Source organism: Euwallacea similis, chromosome 5 (genome assembly GCF_039881205.1).
Source record: "Euwallacea similis isolate ESF13 chromosome 5, ESF131.1, whole genome shotgun sequence".
Classification (NCBI taxonomy): Eukaryota; Metazoa; Arthropoda; class Insecta; order Coleoptera; family Curculionidae; genus Euwallacea; species Euwallacea similis.
In genome coordinates this window covers 652645-678852 of record NC_089613.1, presented here as the reverse complement: position 1 = coordinate 678852, position 26208 = coordinate 652645, and the positions used below count along the sequence as shown (strand labels likewise).

General features: G+C 36.8%; 1 protein-coding gene across 1 annotated transcript; it reads left to right on the top strand.

Annotated features, from left to right (window-relative positions):
* Window positions 1-820: 820 nt before the first annotated feature.
* On the top strand, window positions 821-26208 carry Dad (Daughters against dpp). Its single transcript, XM_066389988.1, has 7 exons — window positions 821-1249; window positions 3588-3825; window positions 10609-10662; window positions 15555-15620; window positions 23175-23384; window positions 24425-24668; window positions 24726-26208. The coding sequence occupies exons 1-7, from the start codon at window positions 1091-1093 to the stop codon at window positions 24820-24822; spliced, it is 1068 nt and encodes a 355-aa protein (XP_066246085.1). The 5' UTR covers window positions 821-1090; the 3' UTR covers window positions 24823-26208.

The window sequence follows — 26208 nt, the reverse complement described above, 5'->3', positions numbered from 1 at the left end:
AAAAGAAAAATTGATATCACTCTTGGATAAACAATTTTAGCAAAGACAACCCCGACGTTTCTTTGTCTCTGACCGTTGGTTAATTAGGTAATTTTCGGATAAATTTACAAAACAAGTTTTTTTTTAGATGTTTAGCTACTGCATTAGTCAATGTTCAGTTGTTATAAATTACCCTACTAGATTGAGCGGTAACTTTTTGTGATGCAGAGCAAACTGCAGCTGTCTTTTTCTAAAACGAGTTTAACTGAGAAACGGCAAAAACCAGTATTTAGAACCCGAAACAGAGTTATTTCCGGCTCGCGCGCCTGGACTAAAAAATTTAATAAATTGCAAACAAACCATAAAATACGATAAACAAATACCAGTCCGCCTCTGCTTTATCGGTGGCGCCACTCCTCTCTCACTCCGCGCACCTCTCATGACCAAGACCAACCTTCACTGAGCCTCATCGAAAGGCACCAATTCACTGTCAACGTTGCAATATCAGTTTTAATTGTACTAAACTTAGTACAATTCTGACCTTCATTAACCTCACTTTTTGCTTCAGTTCTAAGGGTCAAATTATCTTTTCGTTGTTTGCCAAGTTGAAAATACAGGGTTGTCGTTGGAGGGCTCCTAAATTCAGCTGTGACCCAGCATTGAAAAGGTTCATCACAACATAGAACTCAATTATTTTACTATTGTACTATTTCCAGGAGTACCTAATGTTTAGACTTCAAATCTTTGAAACAAGCCCTTAAATTTGAGTACAATAATTGCACCTTTGATTCAGTACAATTCCTCCACAGTTCTAGTACAATTAGTTACCGGTCCGCTCGCTATCGCAACGTAGACAAATGCCGTTCAAAGCGAACGAAACCGAAAATCAGTCAGTCTTTGACCGTTGCGTGGTGTTGGCTATGACGTCGCGTCGCGTATGAGTACGCTTTCAGTACAGCCGCCCCCTTGGAAAAAAATCCCTTGACGCCGCTGTTTATCGGTGCCGGAGCAGTGTCTCGCAGTGTGCTTTAATTCGGGAGAAATCGCAATAGTGGCCCCCAAATGTCCTTTAAATTGTTGCTACCCGTGCCGCGAACGAAAGAGCCCCTTAATGTTTATGTTTCGACGTAGTAGAACGACCAATCTGACCAGAAAATTGTTGCGGAAACGGATTGAGGCTCTCAATGACCCCTCGCTTACGGATAGGGGATCTCTCGGCCCCTGGGATACGCGCGAGAAGGACGTGCGGAACCTCCTCAAGCAGTTACAGGTGAGAAAGCCGGAGATGCACCATTTTAAGCTACATTTAAATCATTATTTGCAATATAGGCGACCAACACCGCACAGTTAGAAGATAAACCTCCTAAGAGCCAAATTATTGGAAATTGTCTTTTCACTCTTCAATCATTCTTCAGTCAAAATTACCATTACATTCGTGATTGCCCCTGACTTGTAAGATTTCGGATGAGGCAAAAGTGGTTCAAAAATTCCTATCCTCCATCTATCCAGGGGATCCATAAGATTTCTAGTAAATTTGTACTAAACTTAGTACAAATTACCATTTGTTCCCACCAAACAATTACCAATTATAATATTCTGAAATTTTCTTTTGGTATAGCCTCCGCCGCTCTTTCTTTACCAATCAAGCTGCAAATTTTTCTGTTCATACACAATGTATACTTGATTATCTTCTCTGAAATTCATTGGTGTAGAAAGTATATTTGATTTTTTTTAAATTACCTTTCTTGTAAGGTAGACATGTAAGAAATACTTTGGCTTCAAATGAGGCTCTGCTACACCACTGTTTCTTGACCAGTCTACTGCAAATTTTACAGTTTATATCCAATATGTGGTTACTTTTTTTCCCAAAATGAGTTGCCACAGAAGGTCTCTTTAGCTAGTTGCAATATTTCAATTTTCTTTTTCTATTAACTATTTTTAAGTTGAGTTAATCAAGTCGTCAAATACGATACCTCTACGCCACTGTTTCTTGACGGATTAGGTTCTAATTTGTGCTGTCTATGCCCAATACAGTCGATTATTTTTCCTAAAAGACGTTTTATTAGAAAGCCTATTTGGGTTGTTACAAATGTTAAAAAAATTCCAAAGTCTTAAATGTACCTTAAGTATTAAGTCATCAAATGGGACTCTGTTACGTCATTGTCTCTTGACCAATCAAATTACAAATTTTGCTGCTTAGAGTCAATATCTAGTTGATAATTCTTCCTGAAACTCGTTGGCATGAACGATTAATTTAAGTAACTACATTTTCTTCTAAGTTTTCTTTGTTGTAAGGCCTTTTAAGTGTATGTTTTTGTCAAGTCATCAAATGTAGCTTCTTTGCGCCACTTGAAAACATTTGACCAAATAAAATTGAAATTTTACCGCTTACACACTAAAATTAATTGGTGTAGAAGTTTTACTTGGATAGTTAGAATTTTGCAAAATTTTCGTACTTGTAAGGTCTTTTGAATGTGTTTTGTTTTATCATAATTGAGATGGAATTGCGTTATGTCGCTGTTTCTCGATCCACAAGATTAAAAATGTTATTGTTTATATTAAATATATATTTGACTATTTTGTCTAAAGTTTATTGGCGTAGATGTTTCATTTGGGTAATTATAATTTTTGAAAATTTTCTTTCTTGAAAGGGTCCACGTGTGCTTTATATCAAAATAGTTATCGACTATTGCAGTTTCGTTACGCCACTGTGGCTTGACCAAGCTACTTGGAAGTTTTACTGTTTATAGTCAATTTCACACATTCATTGACGCGAGTGATCTATTTCACTTGTAACAATTTTTCTAAATTAAAAATAAGCTATTTTAAATGTGTTTTGCCATGCGGTGAAACGCTTTCCACGACGTCGCTGCTTCTAGACTAATGAAGTTATAAATTTTACTATTCATCTGCAATATCTAAGAGATTGTCCTCCCTGAAATTCTTTGCCGTAGAACTGTAATCTGGGTATTTACAATTTTTCAATGTTTTCCTTTGGTAAGCTTCGGTTGTAATATCCAATACAGCTCCACTACCCCCCTGTTGCGTGACGACAATCTATTATTTTGCACATCATTTTTATCACAATTAACTATGCGAATTTCGCTGTATTTCGCTCATTATTATCTCATGATTTTCTACTTCACTCGGCTAACACATGAACTTAGATAATGCAAGAATAGATGCAGCTCCTTAATAATTATGAGAACCTGTTTCTCTCGCTTTGCGGATAAATTACGGGCATTATTTTTAAACCGATGTCACTTTAATGGAGAGGAGAAATAAATGAAAATCAAAACAAATAAAACGGCACCGGGAGAAGGAAAAACGTGTAGCAGCCGCAAGTTGATTTCCAATGAGTTTGCAAGAATAGAATCGCGAATTTATGAGAATTCTTTTATTTCATGACTTTTGAAGAAATCTGGCAACGTCGCTGCTTACATGCCAGGGAGTCAAAGTGATGTATGACAGTTGTAGAAGCATGGCGTAGAAAGATGGCTGCTTGACCGAAGGCTACCGCGACGTTGCAACTCTTGCAAATTTAAAGAAATGTAGAGATTTATCAAAGTGTTCTTTTTTCATTTTTAAATCATTCACTTTCTTTGCAGGAAACCCAACTTACCATGTTGCTGACTGCGTTGGATACGCGGGGGCTCGAGTTGGGCCATTGCGTGCTGGTACCTCGCACCTCTTCCTTTGAGCCTCATCTTTTGCTGTGTCAATTTTGGAGGTGGCCGGAGGTGCGGTGCGCAAGCGATCTGCGCAGACTGCCACAATGTGGTGCTGCGGAGGATTTGGTTTACTCGTGCTGCAATCCGTTTCATTGGAGTCGCATTTGTCAACCTGGTAAGTAACCCATATGGGTTGACGTATAATACTAATGAAACCACTGCCGGCTGGGCCTGGTCTAAGACCAGTTTGTTGGGTCATTTTAAAAATATTTTCAGTTTTACTGCCCATAACCTGCTGGGTAATTTATAGCCGGTGTCCGTCAGAGAACTGTTACATAATTGGGTTTTGTTTTATTTATATCTGATGGGTTTTTATACGCATATCGAGAGTTTTCTGCGTGTCTGGGAATCAGAATAAACTAATGCGAAAAGGATCTCTAATCTGCACAGTCGACACTATTTGCCCACTAAATAATGTTGTTTGCTTAAGCGCATATTTGTTAAATAAGCTGCGGCCTTGAGGATCGCACTCTCTGCGGTATCTAGCTATACATAATCTTGTCTTATGTGGCATCTTTAGGTGCGTCCATTGAATTTTTATCTCTAGACAAAAAACCATACATTCTGAGGGTTTTCTATGACCTAAAGCCAAGAATCCTAAGCGTAGCTGCAACTTTCGTTCAAGTTGTTCATTACACTGACCCCGAGTAGAAAAGACACAAAACGAAAGAGATCTCAGTCTCTCAGTAAAGCGAATTCTAAAAATACTCCTCCTGATTCATATGTGAACCATTGTATGGTACGTCTATTTCCGTCTCACTCGCGCATATACGGGGCGTTGTATAAATAACGGCTTAACCCAGAGCATGTGTCTAAGAAAAATATGCGCGAGATTTCTGTTTATTTGTCATATGTGTAGGGGAATCTGATAGTAGTTAAGTCGGGAAAAAGATGAAAATGCAAGAGAAACCCGAGTTTTTTTAATATCTAAATACTTCCGAGGATATTCTTAAGTATTTATTTAATTTTTAGTTTAATTTGTTTGACAACCAGTTCTGAAAATGGGCCGTGTTTAAGATATTCTAAAATCGTAATTTTTCTTTCTGGTAGTAGTAGAACCATGGCAAAAGCATAGTTTTGTTACCATGCTTAAGCATTGCAAGCATGCCATTCACACACCTTGTTCTCACCATATTAAAGCACAATCGGAGTGGCGTTTTGGATTATCACTACGGTTATTTCTAAATGCTTTTAACTTTTTGTCGAAACCCGCCTCCAGGCAGGTTCCGCTCTATCTTAAAAGGTTCCCGCGATAAAGAGTGGTCCTTTGCATTAAGAACCGTGCATTAAGTGACACCCATACCCACGGACTTATTCGGGTACCATCTGCGTGGGCCGAATAGTACTGCAATCATGAATGAACCAACGGCACCTATTGATGGTCAAATGGGGATATTTTATATGGGTGGCTATCTTCGCATTTATATAATGCTATTTTCAAGCTTTGGCAGATAATAATGATGAAGCATTCAAGTTACTTATAGTGTTGTTAGATATGTGTGCGGTGAGCGCCCACAAAAAGTGTTTTACAAATATGTAAATAAATCCGAAAATGAGTGCCGGTGCTGGTACTTCCTACGCTCTTGCGAATGGATACTTTATAGTAGAGTTAATGTAAGGAGGTCTAAACATTCGAGTACTTGATTGGAGTTAAAAATGCACAGAAGAGACTCACAAATTACGCCATTGTCGGTAACATAATCGGGTACCTACTATAAAATTATCATCCACCGCCGGACGTAGGCAGCGCAATTCCGATAAAGACCAGTCCGACTGGGGCCCCGCGGGGCCAGGGGCCCCCCTAATTACAAAAGGAGAAGTCGGCTCTATTGTCGCGAAGAGATAGCGGTGGCGCCGCATCGATAGGTGGCATCGGGTCTCCCGCGATGAGTCTTCTTCTCTTTGAACCCATCAGTGCAATCCAGTTTGCATGTAAATTACAAATAAGTAAATTACATTTGCTCTATAATAATATTTGAGGACTCAATTATTGGGGCCGGAACCCAAAGGGTCGTTCTGCCATGGCGCCACGACCAGTGCAGGCCCGACGTATCATTAGGGCCGCCAATGCATCCATTAAACGCCGTTCTCGGAATTCTTAGATGGAATTCGAGTGGGCCGGTACCATCCGATGATAGGTATCGTGCCTTCTGCACCAACTTCCTAAGCTCTAATATCATTTTTTACGACCTGTGAACACGTAATTCACCTGAAAATGTGCTTACATAGCAATTTCTATTTTCTAGGTTCGAGTAATGGGCTCAAAATATTTAACAATATACTGGAGGTTTGAGGAAAAAAATCGAATTTCCGCACCTTTAAGAGAAACAAGGTTGAAACGCCATTTAAAAAGTATTAAAAACATGCCCTCCCTTAATTCCAAATTACTCAAAAATTATAAGAGATTAATTAAAGATGTCTATAGGAGGTTTTATCTTGACGGCCAATAGATTCAAGACAGGCAAATACCGGATATCCTATATGGGAAATAGAGTTACACCACGTCAAACAGAAAGCGTCAAATTATTTGAAAACCGACGGATAGATACAGAATAGCGAATTAAGAAAATATTCCCTGCATGTTTAAAATATTTAATAATATACTGGGGGTTTCATGGAAAAGAAAATCGAGTTTGCAGGGCGTAAAGAGAAATTAAATCGCTGGCCGAATCAACATGCGGTTGCTTCGGCCCATGCTAATGCTAATTTTGACCCCAAATTTAAAAATGCATAACTTGAAAACGCAAAAGCACATTCAAACGCGGTTTGCGTTGAATTCAAGCGTAAAGTTTGGAAAATATTATTGAGCCTGAAAATACACTCTAATTTGAGCAAAAATGTTCTGCATATTTTTCCAAAGTTAACCGAAATTTTCTTTCATAAAACCGATTCAGATTTCTGCATGGTTCGCTAAAACAATTTAAAACCCAATACTTAAAAGAACTCGACGATTTTCGATAACTTTATCCGTATTCAATATATAGGCTAAGCAAACATTTTGTGAATTTTATGAACACATGTGCTAATGGAACGTTTGATTTTTGATATTTTTATGGCATATTGATAAATCCTTTCTTTGTGGCTTGCCAAGTTTTAGTATCATAAGAAAAATCAATGCCAAATTGAAAATTAAACATACATATTAACATTTCACAAATGTTAAAATATGCTAACAGTATATAACGCCTTGTTATTTACAAATTTGTCTTTAAATATAATGTCGCATTGAATGTTAACTTATGGCCAATTAATAGCATTCACTGATACAAAACAACCAGACCTCCCTTGTTCATCATAAATGAACAATTTTTTTCAGTGGAATGTGGTTACTAAAATTTCATTATGGCACGCTTTATAAATCACCTAAATAGAATAACTTATTAGTAAATCTTATTTATTAACAGTTAACATACATATGTTGTCAATAACAGATTCATTTATTTATAGTCCTAATATTCATAGATTATTCAGAAACAAATAAATTTTTTATTGATATCCAACATTTAGGTATCAATTAATCTTCATTTCTTAACATTAACCAATTAGTAGATTAATCGAAATTCAACTACCATCACCATTTATTATTTTATTTATAAATTTACGCTTTAACAATCTTACATCGTCTACAGTACTTTACTTAATTTTTATTAGAACGGTCTTCCTGTTAACAAATAGTTTCATTTCTTTTTTCTTACTTTCGCCCTATGAAAGTATAATTTTCATGTGAGGCAAATGACCAATAAAGCTTTAAAAAAGGTTTAAAAAATCCTATGTAACGAGAATAATTATTTAAGAAGGAATAGTTTGCATGCCTAATAAAAATTAAGGTGTAGGGCCTATAATATAGGTACAAGTGGTAGCGGTTATATACATATATAGACCACTTCTTATACTGATTAAAGTGGCTAAAGTATTGCTCTGCGTATATTAAAAAAGATTGCTGGTAGATAAACGGCAACTGCTAATTACGTAATCGAAATAAAAGTTCCATATTGGAAGGAAAGAACAAAAACTGCATAAACTTGAAATAATTGGAAAACTATAAGATCTAGATATAGGAATATTTAATGGTTTACCGCTAATAATCAGTAAATTCAAGAAATTAACAGGGACCAGGGTATTCTATTATAGGAAAATAAAGTTATAACATCCCCGAACTGGGAGAGCATACATTTTTCAAAAGTTCCAAGGGTTTGGTCTTCTGAGGTTCAATCTGGATCGCTTAAAAGCTGCTGCCTATGTCTGGTGCTATAATCAACAAATAATCCATACGTTCGCCATTTCAAAAACTTTACATTGGTGCAGACAGTCCTTGTACTCCATGGTACCTAACTGTTCCTCTTTAACCCACATTCTTCGGCTGGCAGCACATCAAGCTTTCAGAAGATCTTACTTCAGATAGGCCCGATTTTTTTTTCTATTGCGGCAATATTTTGTTATAACATTTCTTCATAAACGTCTCGAAATTGCCGATTGAGGACCATCCTTGACAATGAGATAGTTCGTCGTTTTTTCTTGGACATAAATGTGTTTTCAGACTAAAATACATAATGGGAAAAAACCGAATTTAAGACTAGGTAATAAAATGGCAATAATATACCATTTCTCACGCTTTTATCGAGCCAACAGGTCGACAAAAGGTGTCCTAATTGTTCTAATCTGGTTTCGGGTCTGCGGGTATAACGGATCTTTGCATTGTAGGTTCCATTATCGTTGCTAATTACGCCTCGAGACGTGGCGCCACTGCTTTCCCAACAACTAAACAAAACATACAACTATAGCGTTGTTTTTATATGCCACTTAGTACCACCAACAGTTGGTTCTGAAACGCTGCCAGTTTCTTTCCTAGTTCTCATTCTCAATTTTTCATTTTTTAACTCTTCAAATTAGGTATTTGGAGTATATTTAAGTAGGAATATGAATTGATAAATCGATGATAATTTCGCGGACAAAGACAGGTATTAGTTAGAGGTTGATTGGCGAGTGAGATGCATATAATAGTAGTACTGGGATGACGTGAACATAACCAGGCAGGCGCCTCGTCTGGTAAACATTTATCGAACCAAGGCGCCATCGTGCTATTTTCGTTGTATATGTACTTAACTTTTGTTCAAAATAAGTTGTCGTATCTATATTTACTTTTGCCAGTGTAGGCTGGGGATGTCGAGGCCGATACGTATTATGCTCTTTAGTACAACCGGAATTCGCATTGTTCCAACACTGTATTGCATAATCCTTAAACAATAGAGGAAATTTGCTCATAAACATCCAAAAACATACTGTATGACTTAGACTCAGAACCAACGTCAGTTTGCTACCTGCTGGCTACATGTCTTCGGTCCCTTTTTTAACCAGCATTCCTTAAGAGCCCCATCAGCAGAACCCAAATGAACAAACACATCAAACTACATAAACATATTGCATCAATCAAGATATTTACGATTAACTATCTATATGATTCACTTTCATTTTAAAATTTTCTTGACAATTATGGAGAATTTCTGTTCCATGTGGTACCTTGAATTGGTTCCCTTAATGAGTTCTTTTTTTGGTGGCCGACATGGCGCCGGCTTAAAAAACAATCCGGGTATTCAATACACGGGCTCAACATTGTTCCGAACATCTGGTCCCTCCTCTGGGTACCGAGAACTTGGCATGGTACCCTGATTCCGAGAATGCGCTGAGCGTGAGCGACTTGTATTTGAAGAGACATTGCATTTTTAATAACTATTGGAAACTGGATTGGAAAAATATTGGACAAGAAGGGAGAAATAGGAGAGTTGTACCGATTCTTGAAGTCTCTCCCTTCCCTAGTGTTGCACAGATTGATTACTGGATGAAATTTTATAGTAAAGACATATTTATACAGGGTGATTTATTTACCAAGTCATGCATGCTTTAATAAAATAACTCATTCCTATAATGAGAATTACGAGATCTTAAAAAATATATTACTTGTGAGTTTTAGTGATGCTTGAAATATCCTTTCTCTAAGATTGTAGAAATGCGCTTTTGAATGAAATTTCAAGACGAAGGTACTATATGTATACTACTACTAAGGTACTATATATGTTTAAAAAAATGAATTAAGGGTCAGTTTCCCGTGTAAGAGGAAGTCGTATTAGGTTGAAAATATTTTTAAAATGTCGGCTTTTTCCATGAAACAAAAGTACAAACTTCAAAAATACATTAAACTTGTAATTTTCCATATACGGATGGTGTCAGCTCCCAAAGGCAGACCCTGTATAGTCGTAGAAAAAGTATTATCCGATACATTGTCACGATTTTCTGGAATATCTAAGCTGCCTATACACTAAAGTTAGAAAAACAGAATCTTCAAAGGAAAAATTTTAATAAGCATTTTGTTCTTGTTTTTTCGAACACTTTGTATCTTGAAAGTGATAGCCATTCAAAACTCACTGTTCATATAAGAAATTCTAATCAAGATATAATATTTTTGCCACCATTTAGAAACTACCCTGTGTTCTAGAATCATAATAAACAATCGTATACAGAGTGTTTTATAAAAATGACTGCCTACTTCATTATAAAAATATTTATTTAAAATTCGAGAATTAGATAACCACAAAGAGCATTTTCGTGTAATTCGATTACAACTTTGATTGCAGCAATATAGCTGCCGAAGCTGAGTATTTCCCTGGACCGTCTTTATTGGAAACACGAGGTTGATTTACAGCCTGGCGTTTGGTAATTGTAGCTGATTTATATTGCCCTAAATCCGGCTATTTCTGTATTAATTTTGAGATTAATTCTTTCAAAGTTTTCACGCTTGGGAGCTAGGCCAAGTTTATGTTTACAGTGCTGCCCAGTGTATGTAATAATTTTCCTGAATTTTACTATTAAACAAAAAGTTAAATTCGATTTTTTGTTGTTACAGAAACCCCACCACCGCCTTACAGCCGAAGTAGTGAGGATAGGATACGACCTGAAGGTAAATACATGAAATCTATAGTTTCAGAGGTTAATTGATATGTTATTCGAGCCTTGTTGGCACTTTTACTGCTGGATGAATGACGGCGTTATTTCGTTGTTTACCGGTATTAAACTCATCCCTTTACGACAGTGTAAAATAAACTTCCCGGTAGACGATGAATGAAAGGGAGCTGTCCAAACCCCATTATAGTAAAAGCTCGTTACATAAAATCAGTCATCTCGAAGCGGCTATATCCCGTTTCCCGTCAGTTTATCTCGCCATTTTCCCGGCTGATGGACCCTTTGTTGGGGACACTTGTTGCTAATCTAGCCTGAGTCTACACGGAGAAACACGCATCAATTGCAATTAACACAATCACCCACTATCCTATGCTCCCAGTTCTCTTCCAAAACACGCTCCTTCTTTATATAATTCCATTCCACTCAAGCATTTTTCTCAGTGTATTGCTGCTCCTGGACCATTTGAGATTAACTTGTTGAATATTTACCCCAATTCTAAGGGGACAAACAGCATTAAAGGGAATCGATTCTAGCTAAAGTTCTCACGCAAATCTCAAAAACAAATCCTCCACGACCAGGTGCACCACCTGTACCTTCCTAAAGGTACTCGAGGCAGTACCATAAGTGGACAAGACTTTATGGGTTTCAGCTTTTTTTCGAAAACGAAAACATGTAAGTAGAGTTGGGAACTGTGAAGTGTGTTTGCCTTTATCGCAGCTGCATATACACGCTGATGGTACCTAATTGGTACCGGTTAATAAAACAAATGGATGGAAAGAGCACTATGGAGAGTTGTTGTAGTAGAAAAAAAAACAAATCTGGTTCATTTTGATGAGGCAATATGAAATATATTTGTAAACTAAATGCCGCCGCCAAAGGAGGAAAAAAACAGCACGCATTCAACAAATGAAATATCAAGGTCGGAATTAAAAATAGCCTATAAAAAACTAATAAGATTGATAATACTACTGGTAATATTCATAATGTGGAGTATATAAATTGTCACTGAAGTCGTCGCAGCTATTTACTTTGTTGACCGAGATTTATGGGGATGTAAGTTTTAAGGGAAGAACAATGGGATTCCAGGCATTCGGAGTTGAATTTATCGAATATATGATCGGCAAGATGTTCACTGCTAAATGAAGAACCTGTGGTCATTTTTGTGAGATTTTAGATGGAATACCTATCACTCATAGGTGTAATGAGATTATTTTGTTCGTTCAAAATCAAATTTAATTCTTGTATGAGTGTCCTACAATCGTATATATTTAGTATATCATATAGTAGTAATCCACTTAGACCTCAAATTTCACCAGTTACAAGCCATACTTTGATGATAATCCACCCTGAAAATCATTGCCCCAGAAAGTCTTCTTTTATAATGAGAATTTTCCCAAAACGTATCATTTTTGAAAGGAATCTTAGATGAATTTTGATATATTTAAATAGAGTTCTCCTACGCCACAGGCGTTGGTGATTACATATCCCGAAAATCAGTGCCGTAGCAATTATATTTTGCTGATCACATTTTTTTGACGTCAAAATTCTCCAAAAAATGCATATTGGACTGCTGCCGAATTACCTTCAGGTCGCCCTCTTTCATTAAATTGACAAACTATAAAGTTTTTTCTTAGGTTAAAATGTAGGAACATTTGACATGTCCGGATTATTTTCATGCTGCCATTTTCCACATCATAACAAACCATGACGTTTCATATTGTTTTGAGGTTATGGAGTGTCTGCCATTTGGTTAAAATGACAGCCTCTGACGTTTCAATTTTTGACTTTAATTTCAATAATAAAATAGGCCCCGAAACCTATTGAAATTGCTGTGACAAAACGTGGAAAAATGCGGGGAGGAAAGTAACCACTATAATTGCGATAAATCATTCTGAGCAGTACGGCGGTGCTTCCCGGCTGGCGCCTGGCGGTGCTATAAATAGAAAGATGGCGGCCAGACGACGCCGCACCACGACGGACGCCGCGGCATCGACACACCCGACGAATTTTGATTTTAAAAATCGAGATTCAGGCATGAATAATTTTGGTGACCGAAATTCATTGATAAACTTTGGATGTTGCGTCATTCCAAGGTAATAGAAAAAATGATGATAGTAACTCTTATTTAAATCCTAAAGCGGGTACTTTTACTATTGAAATTAATCGAACTATGACATTCATTGTTTTGTTCAATGCTCACATTTATTGACTGTGAATCATGTCGGCTTTTACCTTAAATAAGATGGTACCTTTGAGATTTTTAATTATTTCCCTATTTTGCACTTTAGAATGACTCAAATATACAGTGTTGTCGACAGTCATTATTATTGATTTATGTGCACTTATGGGACAAAGTCCTGAGAAATAATTTTTAAAAATGCGATCGCGATTATTCTTGATTTCTTATGTTGCAGTATAAATTTAGAAAATCAATGAATTTTATAGAAAAACTCTCAAATGTCCATTAAATATTGCAAAGAGGCGACATTGAACGTGTGCCAGTCAATGAAAGACGTTTTTGTCATTTTAGTCAGCGATGCTATCTTTGTTTAGATATGGCATTTAGACAAGGATAGTTAATAATGATGTTGGCAGATTTTTATCCAGATTGTCGCATTCAGACTTAGGAATAAATTATCAATATCGGGGATTTTAAAACCAATGTTTATAACATTTTATTGTTTTTTCGCTATAATAAACCAATAAAATTTATCCCAAACGGCTCCCCTGGTGGCGTTTTCCTTGAAAACAGGACCGTAAATTTGATCCGCGATTATAATTGTGAATATTTTAGTGATGAAACTCATTGCTATGTTATCCTGAGAAGACAAAATTGTATGAATTTTTTGGCAAAGCCTCCAAAGGAGATTTAATTAAAAATGTGTTTTCACTGAACTCCGTACGAAGTTTTTTTCCTTCTTTACTTATTGTTTTATTTCGGTATATTCATTTGTCCGGTGCTAAACTCATCATTATCAATTTTAATGAAAATATAAGTAATTTACGACCTGTTGAATAAATTAATGATACAGAAAACAGCATTGGTTGAACTGGCTGATAAGAGATCCTCTCGGTTCCACGATGATAATAATAATAATAATTATTGTCATCATCTTTATTTTTAACATGGAGCTGTTTGCTTTGGCACTGGCGCAACGACGCCAATGTTTTCAACTTGCAGAACTTTTCTTTTTGACTTTTTTCCATATTTTAATCAGTAATTAATCGAAAGTCTTATCAATGAGAGATTGGTGACGTAAGTTTGGGTGTGATTGGCCTCTGAAAGAGACAAACATTTGAATATCTAGAGAGGTCTAGTTCAATGCGAGGAGAAAGTGACAAAAAATATTCTAAAAAGAAGAGAACAAACTTACTCAAAAAAATTAGCAAACTCTTCAAAAATCAATTTTGAAGATCTAGATCTAGAATGGAGTCTCGCTGGAGAAACATTTTTGAAAATCTAGATAGATGAACTTAGTTTCTTCTTGAAAAGCCAGGAGAAAAAATTCCTTCACCAAAGAGAACAGTCTCTTCTAGAAATATGTCTATATGGCAAACTCAGCGAGAAATCAACTTTGAAGATCTAGGCCTTGAATAGAAAATCGCTAAGGAATATGTTATCAACTAAATTCGGCCAAAAAGTGTCTCTGAAGAAGATATTTTTGAAGGTATAAGTAGGAGTTTAATTAATTTTTGAATAGCTAAGAAAAAAGTCTTACTACATGAAGAAAGCAGTCTCTGTTGGAGACATGTCTACATAGCAAACTCCATAAGACAAACTTTTAAGGAGTATGTTTTTGAAGTTATAGAGGAACTTTGTGTTCTAAAGATTTTATTCTTCTTAATCTGTTAGTCAAATTTCTAGGTGCTTTATTTCCTTCAACTTATTAAAATTCAGTGTCGAGATACTCATACTAACTTTCTAGATTATCTATATTTTATTTTCAGTTGATGGATTGATAGTTCAGATCATCCAGTAATTTTGGGTCTGTCTCTTGGTTTCTCTCAGAGCACTTCATCCAGAAGATATGTGTTCATATAATCTCTCATCCCTTTCAGTGATGTAGCTCACGCTCACTAAAATATTTGATATGCACTTTGGACCTCTTGATAGGCAAATTATGCCTTCCAAGCATTTTATGATAATTTTGCATAACTCTAACCGTTCCCATCATCATCCTTATCATGGGTGATGCTGCTAGTTCTTTGAGTGCAGATAGCTTTTATCAGATATTCACTAAATTCATCGATAAGTACTAATTAATAAGTTATTACGAATGATAAACCGAGTGTTCGATCGACTGTAACTGAACGTAGCGCCACCCAACTCCCGTTACATCGGTGTCTTTCTTCAGATTTCACGATTATCATCATTGCATGATTCACACGTCTCATATCCTGTAAAAAAAGTGTTGCAAAAGAGAGGTGTACGGGGATGCCGATGAGGGAGACAAAGACGAAAGAGTGGAAGAATCAGGTGCCTCGTAACAGGGTCATCTGAAAGGAAGAAAGAGAGGGCAGCCTTAAAGGTCATTGTCTCTTGTTGGTCTTTTCTCTTCTGCGCTACCAATGAGATGCCAGTTTTAGAACATATTTAAATAAAAGCAATCCTCTTGCTATTTCTTCGTCTCTATGTAACTCAGTTCAAGAGTAGATAGTGAGGAAAATATTTTTGAAAATAATTTGAGATCGGTGGGGTTTCGATTGCAATAGTGTGAGCTCGTTGAAAACATTATTCATGTATTGTGTGTTTTTAGGCTTGTTAAAGCCCACAATGGGTTTTAAATGATGGTAGGCGTTGTTGAGTTACTGTGGCAGTTTCGAAAACGGAATCGCGTTTATTGAAGTCGCAAATTTTGCTCTGTTAATAACTCTTCTTGTTTATTTCAGATCGAGCTCCCAGCGAACTGCCATTGCTGACTAGGCATTCGTTTGAGTCGCTAACTACAAGTGGAGGTTAGTTAAGGTTTTTCATGAGAACTTACATTAGAGTTTATACTATATATGTGCGGTCAGTTAACTATAATAAGGAATATTTTCCCATGCCTGTCAGTGTTAAATGGCCGTACTTACATGACAATTTTAAAGATGCGAGAGTCTTTTTAGTGATTTTTTTCACACCTTCAGTCTAATCACAGAACGTCTGCTCCTATATCTTTTATGACTCAAATACAGTAATTTATTGTATTATGTCGAGAATAAGAATGGCATTAATTCGCAAGTATTTTCGTCTTTTCAAGGCGAAATATCGGCAAAATCATTTAAAAAAAAAACATCGATTTTACACAAATATCCCATTACCAATTACTTTAAAATTCAAATTTTTATTGTAATTTTATTTAAACGACCGCTCCCGGCATTGCCAGATTTACTCATCTATAAGAAAATTATATCTCTTTGCTGGGATTTCTAACTGCAGCTCCATCTCCCGCCGGCCGCATGAAAATGACCCATTTACGGCACGACCGCCAACGAAACTAGGCAACAATGTAACGCGCCGGTACTTAAAAATAGAGATTACGCTCACGCGGTGGCGCCAAGATTACGACGCGACTTGCGGTCGCGGCCCGACGCGACGGCGGCCATCATGGATTGCGTCATCTGCCGACGGACCAATCGCGGCTTTTCACCGGTCGTACCCGACGATTCAAACACACACGCAGACACGCGGTACTGAATGCCGCAATTTTGCCGGTACAATTCTAATCAATTGTATTGGAACGCATTTTCGAATGTATTCATTATTGTCCATTTCCCAATTCAATGAAACCTTTGACGTTGACACCAGTTGCCTACGTCCCTTTCACTTTCCCAACATGTGCTGCATTGTATGTGTTGCTTTGTTGACGTGACGCATCAACAGTATATTTTTGACAGTTGAACCTTGAACTACAGAACGGAGAATAAATAATTTAGTATCTAGCGCTAGTGTCAACTATCTAGATTTACAAAAATGAACGCCATATTAAACTATTGGCAATGTCACGAATGATATTAGGTGTCAAGTTTAGGTTAAGTTATATCCTGCCTCTTGTTTACGTCATTTTAAATTGTAGCACAGATCTAAGCTGGCCATTGACAGCTGATTTAGGATTTATATGTTGTTTTTTATTGTCGGCAATTTGTGATTTAAAATGGCGGAAAGGTTTTTGGCAAAACCATTTGTTAAAAACCACAAGATGGCACTTGACCAACGATTCGTCGGCAAAAATAAAATGGAGGTCTTAGTTTTTCACTTTACACTGAGTTTTCCATTTTAGACGCCGATTTTCCCGCAAGGAGACTAAATGAGACGTGTATTAGGCCTTTATCACATGTTTTATGTAATAAAGACGATATTATAGAGCTAAGGGGTGGGCAGGTGGAGTTTATTACTGACGTCACGGTAGGATGCGACCCCACCTGGCGCCCATGCGACGTAGTGGCGCCGTAAAATGCACCATCGATCACAGATATGCGATTAACACCTGTCTAAACAAACTGGTAAAAGCATTATCAGTGTAAAGCAGACATCGAACAATTCTGTTTAAGTAAATGTAGTCCAAAACCACAATTTCTAAATTTAAATTGAAATGAATGTCTCGACGAGGAACCACACCCATGATGATGCCCGCGGGTTCTAACAGTAGAGTTTTTCCATGAGAAACATTTTTCTGATTTTCGTGCTAATCTGAACTAACCCCATAATGAAATATGAAGTTTACGTCGAGTATTCGGGTGTTCATAATCAACGGATGTAAATACAGGGCAATTTGGTGATAGTTGTGATTTAAAAATAGCGAAATCAATTGCGAAAACCTCTTGATCACCTTGAATGGAGTAGAAGAGAGCGGTTGAGTATAATGTGAGTGCCGACTTACTGCTGCGACTCTGATGTCATTCCGATTCGTCTACCTGTTTTTCCTGTCCTGGCTTTATTTTAATTTCTATGTTGTAACAATTCAATGTCGTAACAACAAAGGCTCGATTGAAATCTTAAGAATGAGATGTATAAGAGAGGATCTTCCTCTAGTTGTTGAGTTGGTGTGTTCGTATGTGCAAGAACTATTTGCTGCCAAAAGCAACAAACTTCGATATCCGCAGACAATGGTACATAACGCCAGATAAAATAAACGGGCCGCAGCCTTAACAAAACTAACAAAATGGCAAATATATGTCTATAAAACCGTTCTGCTTACTATTACAGATGCAAATTGATGGCGAGCCGGCGCCATACTTCGTCTAAATATAGCTCGCGGAAAACACTGCGCCATTAGTTTTGCTTATATATATATTTTATATTGGTTTTATGGGATTTTAATAGTTTATCATTCCTGCTCCAGCAAGGTGTTTTCATAATTTTTTATTGTCTTCCCAAGAGGTGTTTGATGCAGTCAAAGGCCTTTGTCATGTCCCGATATGCTTTGGACCCCGGAGCAACGAAAAATGTCAGTACACGGTCCCGACCTCTCGACAATTCGGCAAAGAATCCGGCGTCGCGGATTCCATCAATCGCCAGGCGCCACGACGGACGTCGTCGGCGGCGTCGTTGAATGACCCAATCGCTAATTTTACCGATTGGCAACCGCACCGATGCGGTACCAGGAATCGGGATGTTTACTGCCAGTCCCGCCGCCAATTTTTAGGCAAAAATCTGTTGGATATTCACGACGATAAACACTACTCAACACACCACGCAGACAGGTTATGTTTAGGCTCATAATTCATCGAAAGTGGTTCCTTCATCTACAGGAAAAAATGCCAAAGCCCACGCTTGTGTTTTCGTTGTTATATGCAATTTCTGGATTTGTCGTCGAACCCTCTCGGTCCTTCGGGAAACAAAAAATTCAAAAACTAACTACGAGTTTCTATGATTTTTTTATTAGATGTAACAGGTCCGGGTTCCAGAAATCACTGCTAGAAGAACGGGCACTAAAATTATGTGAAATTCTTACTGTAAAACTAAAAGGAATTTCTCAATTAATTTTGGTACAAATATAATCCTAAAGTATCCCCAATAACATTCAAAATTTGCAATTGAATTGCTGAACAAACAGTTGCGTACCATGGCCAGATGTTAAAACTTCCGATATGACAAGATTTTAATTGCAATATAAAAAAAAATAGATATAAGCTAAGAGTTCTTTATGAAATCCTTATGAATCTTAATGAGAGTAGCAACTGAGTAAACTTTTAGGCCTAAACACGGCCGTATATGTAAGGACTGAAAAGGAATCAATCCAAATTTCACTTATTCCTTTAACGTCGTGTAACAAATGCTACAACTAATTAATTTCTAAAGGATAAACGGCCACCACATGATGTGTGTCAATATCCATGTTAATGTTAGTTCCCGCATGGAATCGTCAAAACTGCAATAGAAGCGATTTTTTGGAAAAATTATTTGAACGGAAATCAGGGACGCTTAACGATCATTGCATGATCAATTTCTTAAAGAGCACAAACCAAAATCCATTTTATTTTCAATACGAAATGGTGTTAAAAACGGTGAAAATTGTAGTAAAAATAACTCTTGAAACAGTCACACGAACTTACTTATAATCACGTCTCCAGAGAGAAATGCTGTATAGTTAAGCTTAAATCGGACAATAATTTGGTTTCAACAATCTCTAGTGTAGCCGAATGTGACAATTAAGTATAAATGCGTCTCAGATACGAACCTGGTTAAATGTTTATATAACAAAAAAAGTAGAAACAAAAGTAAACTTTTATTCAATGCTTAAACATTTTATAGATTTAAACCTTGCTCAAGATTTAAACCAGGCAATAATTCATTCTTCAGAATCAGACCTTTTAATATAATGCTTAAATCGGGGAGTAATTCATTTCTGAATAATAAATCTTGTCGAATGCTTAAGTCAGGCAATAATCCGGTAGCCAAGGCAAGTAATCAGGAATAATTGGGTCGTGAGATTCAGAGAGCTTGTCGAATAATTAATTAGGCATGGTGCATTTTCTAGTCTCTTCTTTACTTACAGGGATGGAGTACCTAATGAATGATTTTTTTTTTAGATAGAAGTTCAATGCATGTCTAACAATTTGTTCTAAAATTAACCCATAAAAAATGTGAAACTCTCTGCCAATTTTTAATGGTTCCGGTGCACCTCAAATGGCAGGTATGTCTGTGAAACACACTGACAACAATGTATTTTTAATAGAGATTGCATCTAAATTCGCATAAGTCGGTCCCTATTTCGACGTGTGGGATTCAACGAATTTTACTTGGATTGCTCCAATTAATCATCATTGGAGTGCGAATTATTAGTGTGCACCTACTACGGTAATTTATTGCATATATCGCATTACTTCATTGTAAAACAGCAATTTGGGGGGCGCTTATAGAAATATCGTTTTTTAATGCTGTATACCATAATTTTCCCGAATTAACTACCGATTGATTGGGTTTAACTACTAAATCAATTTATTGCTGTGGCAAAAGTTCTTTTGCCTGTGCAAAATTTTTGAGTTGGAGGCGATTCAAAGGCGCACACCGCAGATAGCGCGATAAATCCAGTAAAACACTTCCGAGAATCCAACTGAGACAACTGGGGACATTTCTCGTTATTCTCTAGTTTGAAGCACATTTTGAGATTTAAGCATTTAAGGAATTTTTTCGCTCAAAAAATCCTGCTGACTATTGACCATTAATTTCGCGTGGCGGTCGTAAAATTGAAATATTTCCTTCGGTCATTGAGGTCAATTACAATTGTGTTGTAACTCTGTTATCGCTGCCAATATATACAGAAATGTGACTTAAAAAGTTTTTTTTAATTTTTCGAATTAAACTCCAATGGACCTTTCCCTTGGTCAGCTGCCAATACGCACTGACCACATTTAAACACTGGACAATATACAGTAACCCGAAACTGACCGCTACTTGTAGCGCGGTCCTTGTTTATTTCGACGCCAGCGTTTATTTGCCGAGAATAATAATTAATAACATGTTTTAATTAATAATATGCGATCCCGCGGCGGTGTCCTTTTGAAACGACACCAAGTGTTATCGACGACCGCCGATAAAATGCGATTTTGTTGGAAATTTAATCAATAATAATGTTCGACAAGTTCGTGTTTTATTTAATAAAACCAGAAATACAGAATAAGCACAGCAAAACTCGGCATGAAATTTATTGTCCTATTTGAGCATCGAAGAGGGTTTGAATCTGGAAATCAAATGATTGCCTGATTTAAGCATTCGACGAGGCGCACGCATATTCAGCTCGAATTGCGTGATTTTGATTGAGAGTTAGCGCAACAAACGATTTCTTGACCGATTTAAGTGCCGAGCAGCATTTCATTCTAGAGATCAAACCATTGCCATTGACAAAGATTTAATTATTGTCTGATTAAGTATTGCTGAAGATTTAAGGGTGAAGAGCTGATTTAAGCATTGGACAAATACTCTCCCTGTAGAAATTAAACCGTTGAATAATAGAAATTAAGTACAATTTGGAAATGGGTACCGAATTAATGACCGGTTTAATCAATTAAAAAGACTTGTTTCTGGATACCAAATTGTTATTTGATTTGGGAACTCAACTCAGAATATTTAATTTAGGCTAGACTTAAGCATTCGAGATTTTTTTCTGGAGGCCAAATTTAAATCTGACGAAATTATTCGACAAAGTTTGATTATCGATACTCAAGTACCCCAGACTCGACTTGAATCTGAAATACAAATTATGGCCAAATTCAGACATTGAATAACCCTGAAAGAAGCATTCGACAGTTTAGGAAGTATTGCCTGATTTAACCATTGCTCAACGTGTAATACTAAAAATCCAACTTTTGATTCGTTCATTTTATAAGTTTTTGCTGAAAAACGAATAATTGCCGGATTTAAGTATTGAACAAGGCTTAACTGAAGAAACAGAATTATTATCGAAACTAATTAAATTTGAATTTGTGCATCAGTAAATTTCACTGCCATTATATGGAGCTCATTTAGACGTTAAAAAATTTAAAGAGATATCTTGTCGCCTTACGATAAGAAGCCTGAATATTCATTTCCTCTCTAAATAAAGTTTTATGTATCACGTTGAAGATTCATTAGGGGCATGTTGAAGAGACTTTTTAAACCTTCAAAATTGAACACATTTCAAAATTTTCCTGCTTTTTTGAGATTTAATTTGTCTTCTCTCTTTTCTATTTTTTTTTTTGTATTGTTTCTGAATCGTTACGCCACTGAAGAAGAAAGCACAGAAATTGTCTGAATTCGTAACTCCATTATGCAAAAATCAGCGGCGTCCTGAGAAGGATTTATTTATTTTTAGAGAGTTTTCAGATTATCTAATCAGAAATGGATTGATAAATCATTTACATCTGAGTGGGATCAACAGGGGTTTTGCCAATTCTAGCCAATCCACCCCTGCGTTAATACGAGTATGGAAGAAACATGACGAATTCATAAAAATCCTATAAAACAGTATTTACACGCGAATTACCCCTATCTCGTCTGATTATCTCAATTATTTGAAAGTGACACATTAAAATAACCAGGCACATGATTTTTATCCAAACATTGTGCTTCTTATTTGACTTATCAAGCCACACATCAAAATTGGGAAATACATGCGAATTGGGATGAATTGTTATTATTGATAAAGTTATAAAAGAATTGGATGTAGGATCGTTTTTTTGAGGTTTGTAACCCATTTTTAGCAAATGAGACCATGGCGGCCAAATCGAAAAAAATGACGTCATCGTGATTCCTTGCGTTTTATTTGCGTCGGAACCTAACCCACATCTGACAACAAAATGACATCAGAGGGACACTAACACATGGCAACTTTCTGGTCAAACAATTGTTTGCCACATCCAGTTCTTCTAGATCATTGGTTTTAGAATATTCTGGAAGTTCGCCTCAAAAGTCTTAGAATATTCATCATGACTTCATATTTTTTTTGTCATATTTACTGAGAATTCGTTTCAGGAGATAACCGATATCCTTGACAAGGTCCTCTAAAAATAAACACTCGGTATCGGATTACTACGCTAGATTTGATAGTACCTAATCTATTAATCTTGGAAGGTTGTTTGTGGCAAGACTCAACAATCCCGATTTGCAGTAAACATATTCGCCATTTTTTTAGTTTTTTGGCTTACGTGATAACTAGCACGTATCTTTTCAAGAGGCGCATGAACGGCCTACCCCTACCCTATGCTCACTGTAGTTGTTGACCCCAAATTGGTTGAATAATGGAGGGTTATGGGTGCATAATACAGGTATTATCATGGCGCCGAAAAGCATGCAAACTATAATCAGTGAATTTCCGGCGCCACCACATCGCGACGCGACCTTACTAGGCCGTCACCATGGCCGGATCTGTCTCCGGGTGACGTAGTCATTCCGACAAGTGGGCGCCGGCGTTGCCAAGCCTGAGACTTTGTTACAACCCATCAGAGTATTGTTCTTTTAATATGAAACAAAATTACTCTAAAAAATTTCAATATATCTCCAACATATTAAAAATGTCATAAAATTCTACGAAATCATCTCTTTTTTTCCAGAATCGGCAATGAACCGTCCGGAATGGTGCACTTTGGCGTATTGGGAACATCAACATCGTGTAGGGCCATTATTTCCCGTGGAACCTAACTATGTGAATATATTTGGTTCTGTACCGTATGGGCTCGATGGGCTGAGTCTGGAAGCGCTCGGTCTGCAGAGTGCGATGCAATGCGAAGCTAGTCAGAAAACTAGGAATAAAATAAAACTAGGTAGGGATGCTAGAGCAGCCATTGTGGTGTCGAATTCGAATTAAAATGACGGCCAAAATGTGACGTTTGACAGTGTTGTCAAGTGCAAGGTTCACGTGCCGTCATTTTGATAAGAAAATGGCGTTCTTACGATTACCGAATTAACATGCTAGATCGCCATATTGACATTAGGTATCAAAGTTGACTGGTACTACTGCTACCTTTGATCTCTGCCAAGAACCATTGTCGGAGCAAGCTTCTTTTCCACTCTAATATATTTTTTTTCAATTTCTACATTGTTGTAATTACTGACAATTATCGATATTAATGCTAGGTAATTCTATCTCATACACCTATGATTTAATCCAAAAAAAAATGTCTGAATTTGACAGTTTACGTAAGTTCTCATACAATGATTAGTGGCCGAAACAGATTTATTTTGAGCATGCATATAAAGAAATATTTTCGTTCTGGGACTTCGCACGTCTTTGATTATCAATTATCAAATTAACCATTTTTCTAATTTCACCAATACATATATCTTCAATCTTGAATAAAAATCAGTGCCGAAATATATATTTTTTATTTACACTTTTTTTAAAACAAAATTTGAGAGAAATTTAGGATAATACTGGGAAATATTTAACTCTATGATCTAATACGCTTTTTGCGTTTAGTTAACAAAAACTGACAATTTGTTAAATTTTAAATGACATTAATGCTTTCTACTTCGACAAAAACCAGCGTCGCAACAGATTTCTTTTAATGTAACATATTTTTTACACTGTATGTGATTTTAGCGTATAGAAATTTTGGAATTTTTTTAATTATCATGAACAAAACTTTTACAGTATCCTGAACCAACCTGAACTTCTGTAATTTTAAAGTAAGCTCAAGTAACTGAAACCGATAAAAATCCTGTTGTATACTTTTGAAGCAATCTGCACAGACATTTTGGCGTAGCCCGAAGTAACCTGAATAGCACTTTTGTAATATCTGGGACTGATGTGATTTTTTGCTTTAAAAACCACAAATATTGAGTTTTGTTTTGTTAATTCCAGGAATAACTTTAACCCGTGACGTCGACGGCTTCGTGTGGCTGTACAACCGGTCTGAACAGCCGGTTTTTGCCGATTCGCTGTACCTGAAGGGCGGCTGTGACGACCGGTATGGATGGCCGACCCGGATACCACCCGATCACTGCTTGTGCGTACATGCACCCGGTAACCCCCAAACATTCGGTTGGGATAAACTTATGTCAGGGGGTTTCCCCAAGGGACCGGCCCCTGATCCAAATTCCGTGAGGTGAGAATCAATCTCCTCATTAGGGTTACAAAAATTAACTTCTTGCTTATTTTACAGGATCAGCTTCGTTAAGGGTTGGGGAGGGCGATATTCGAGGCGCGACATCATCTCCTGTCCCTGCTGGCTAGAAATCCTGTTGGCCCCCTGCAGGTAGTACAACCACCTGTCTAGCAACTTTCAAACATTCTGCTGCTGCGCACCAAAAGCGAGACAGGTTCTACGCGATATGTGTGATAAAGACAAAGACGCGAATAATTAGTTTTAGACTATGATTGGTTACTTAGGGTGGCTTTGGGAGCGAGCACCCTCATCATTTTGCCGTTTATAATTTATTTTCCTGATGAGAGAAGAGGTCATGGTGCTCGTTCCCCGGATGAGATTGCAATAAGCCAGTGCACAAAAAAGGCTGAATAATTATTAATTTTAAGGAAAATGAATGTCTAAGTCCGTCCCTGTTTGGTTTTTCTATTTTTGTATTGTAAAGTGTCCAGTCTCAAGGAGGAAGACCGAGGCATTGTTACTCTTATCACAGTGTTAAACACTGAGAGACTGCTGGAAACAAATTATTTTAGGAGCCTGAAAAAATGTCTATTATAAAACGTTGCCTTATGCTACATCTACTCAATAGTGAGATGTACTTTTAAGGTTAAGTAGAGTGGTGCTTAAAAAAATACTATACAGATGTCTATTTTCCTAGGAAGGGACCAGAATCCTTGAATTTTCAGTCATTAAGAAAGTTTATTTGGGTTTTTCTGTTCTGCCTGTGATTTTTTTATAACCCAAAGTCTTGATGATTTTCCCCTTAAAAAAACACCGGAAGAAATCCAGGACATTTTCGAAAAAAATTGTACTTATTATAATTTCTTTATGTCATTCATTTTACTTTAGAAGGATTTTTAAAACTAAATTACGTACTAGTCATTGATATGTCCGCTTTAAATATATAATATACGATAGGTCCACGTAAAATGCAGTCATCTCTAGTGCCTTCGAAGTGAACTACAGCAAATATTTATGAATCAAATTATTGCCTAAAATAACGTGTAAGCTTTAGGAAAACGGTCTTGTTTCTCGTACAATTCCAATTCGTGGTACTTTTCCAAATTAATTGTAACTTGCATCGATCTTTTTTACCTGATAATCATTATTGTCAGCAAGCAAGTTCCAATTATTATTGGCGATTTCTACCGAATTAAGCCCTATTGTGCAAGAAAGGCTTAAGCTATGTTCAACTTAAGCTTTACCTACCTTGATTTCTCCCATTAGGATAACGTTGCTGGCACAAATCAAATTAATTTGTTAGCAATACATTCCTTATGGGACGGCTCGAATGACTTAAAGGTTCAGTTGAACATAGCTTAAGTCTTACTACTACAGTCAGGCCTTAGTCTTCTGAGCGAATTGGTAAGGACGAAGTTGCGAAATGTATTTGTAAATATCTGTACCTAGTACCTACCGATGCCTTTATAGCAACGAAGATATTTTGGGGCAAATTGTCCCGCTATTTGAGTATACAAAATAAAATTTACTTAATACGAAA